Source organism: Sinocyclocheilus anshuiensis, unplaced genomic scaffold, assembly GCF_001515605.1.
Source record: "Sinocyclocheilus anshuiensis isolate Anshui unplaced genomic scaffold, SAMN03320099.WGS_v1.1 scaffold132, whole genome shotgun sequence".
Taxonomy (NCBI): Eukaryota; Metazoa; Chordata; class Actinopteri; order Cypriniformes; family Cyprinidae; genus Sinocyclocheilus; species Sinocyclocheilus anshuiensis.
In genome coordinates this window covers 172780-174468 of record NW_015555730.1, presented here as the reverse complement: position 1 = coordinate 174468, position 1689 = coordinate 172780, and the positions used below count along the sequence as shown (strand labels likewise).

At 34.6% G+C, this 1689-nt stretch overlaps 1 protein-coding gene across 1 annotated transcript in view; it reads right to left on the bottom strand.

Annotated features, from left to right (window-relative positions):
* The window catches only part of asns (asparagine synthetase), a 16199-nt gene that overhangs the window by 2557 nt on the left and 11953 nt on the right, over nt 1-1689 (bottom strand). Inside the window, exons 9-10 of the mRNA XM_016466237.1 lie at nt 360-460; nt 174-255 (exon numbers count right to left, since the gene is read on the bottom strand). Of these exons, the coding sequence (XP_016321723.1) occupies nt 174-255; nt 360-460 (183 nt within the window). The remainder of the gene's footprint in view (nt 1-173; nt 256-359; nt 461-1689) is intronic.

The window sequence follows — 1689 nt, the reverse complement described above, 5'->3', positions numbered from 1 at the left end:
TTGCGTTACTTATTTGAAAAAGTAACTCAGATATTCTCTTGTAAATTAAAAAGTAATGCGTTACTTTACTAGTTACTTGAAAAAAGTAATCTGATTACGTAACTCGCGTTACTTGTAATGCGTTACCAACACTGGTGATAAATCACTGAAGGTAAGGTGTCAGGAAAACCCACCTTAGGCACTCTCATCTCTTCAGGCAGAGAGAGGTAGTATGCGGTGAACCTATGGTCCAGGAAAGGCACTCTCAACTCCAGTCTAATGAAGACAAAAAAAAAAACGTTTGCAGTGACATATACTGTAAAAAAAAAAAAGACCAATTACCAATTTTGTGTGGGAAGAGAAGGGACATTTAGTCTTACCCATGTGCGGCTGTGGTTCTGTCCGCTCTCAGCACGTCAAACAGATAAAGTTCTTCCAGCAGACGCACACTGTCCTCTGCAGCTGCTTTAGGTGACGGCGCCTGATTTAAAAGAGACAACAGACAAACGTTCTGTTAAAAGCACAACCATCACAAAATACAGCAGCAAAGACTCATATACTGAACACTGAAGTCCAAATAACTGTGCTTAATTGTACTGTATGGGTACTTCAATCTTAAACGTATATTTAAAAAAAAAACTCAAATAAATAAACACTCTACTCATGGCCAATACAGTAATATTCGTGAAATAAAAGGCCACTTAAGTGTACTTAAAAAGAGTTTACTTTAACGACTGTTTCTTATAACACTTTTAAAAAGTGCGCTATAATAATGACTAATTAAGTGTTAAAGTACATTTTAAATCATTGTGTTAATACTCTTAATAAGCACTTTTTTGACGTGTTGACTAACATAAAGCACATAAAGTACTTTACTGTTATTTAATATTACATTTATAAATATTTACATTTACATTTATAAGTTAATATTTTAAATGTACAAAATTGCACCTTCATCATTGCAATTGTGTAATTACAAGTTTCAATAGAAAAGACATTGAAGTATATTTGTACTTAAGATGTACTTAAGTGAGTCAAGCAATGCTAATAGCATAATTTTAAACTATAATACATTTTCATGTAATTGCAATTAAAATGCAATGAATTGTCCCAAAACATCACATTCAGTTCACACCTAAGTACTACTGTAAATACATTTAAAGGTACAGTGTGTAAATTTGAGCGGCATCTAGCGTTGAGGTTGCGAATTGCAACCAACGGCTCAGTCCCCCGCTCCCCCCTCCCTTTAGAGAAGCTACGGTGGCCGATACAGGACTAAGATGTTGTCGGTAAAGACAGCAGAGAGCAATGAGATTTCTTTACAAAGGTAAATTAAGGAATTATATTTACTTAAACATTCAATAAATCGCTGTTATTGCGAATGTTAATGTACTTGTTCATCATTGTGTCAGTGTTTTATTGGCAAGAACAACAAAGTGACGAAACGCACTGTATAGAGCACTTTGTCCGTTTAGGGCTACTGTAGAAACATTGTGGCGACTTCCATGTAAGGGGACCCGCGGTGTATGTAGATAGAAATCGCTCAATCTAAGGTAATAAAAACAAAGATTAATTAAAGGGGTCATATGATGCTTTTTTAAAGATCATTATTTTGTGTATTTGGTGTAACAGAATGTTGACATGCTTTAATGTTCAAAAAACACATTATTTTTCAAATACTGTACATTATTGTAGGTCCTCTATGCCCCG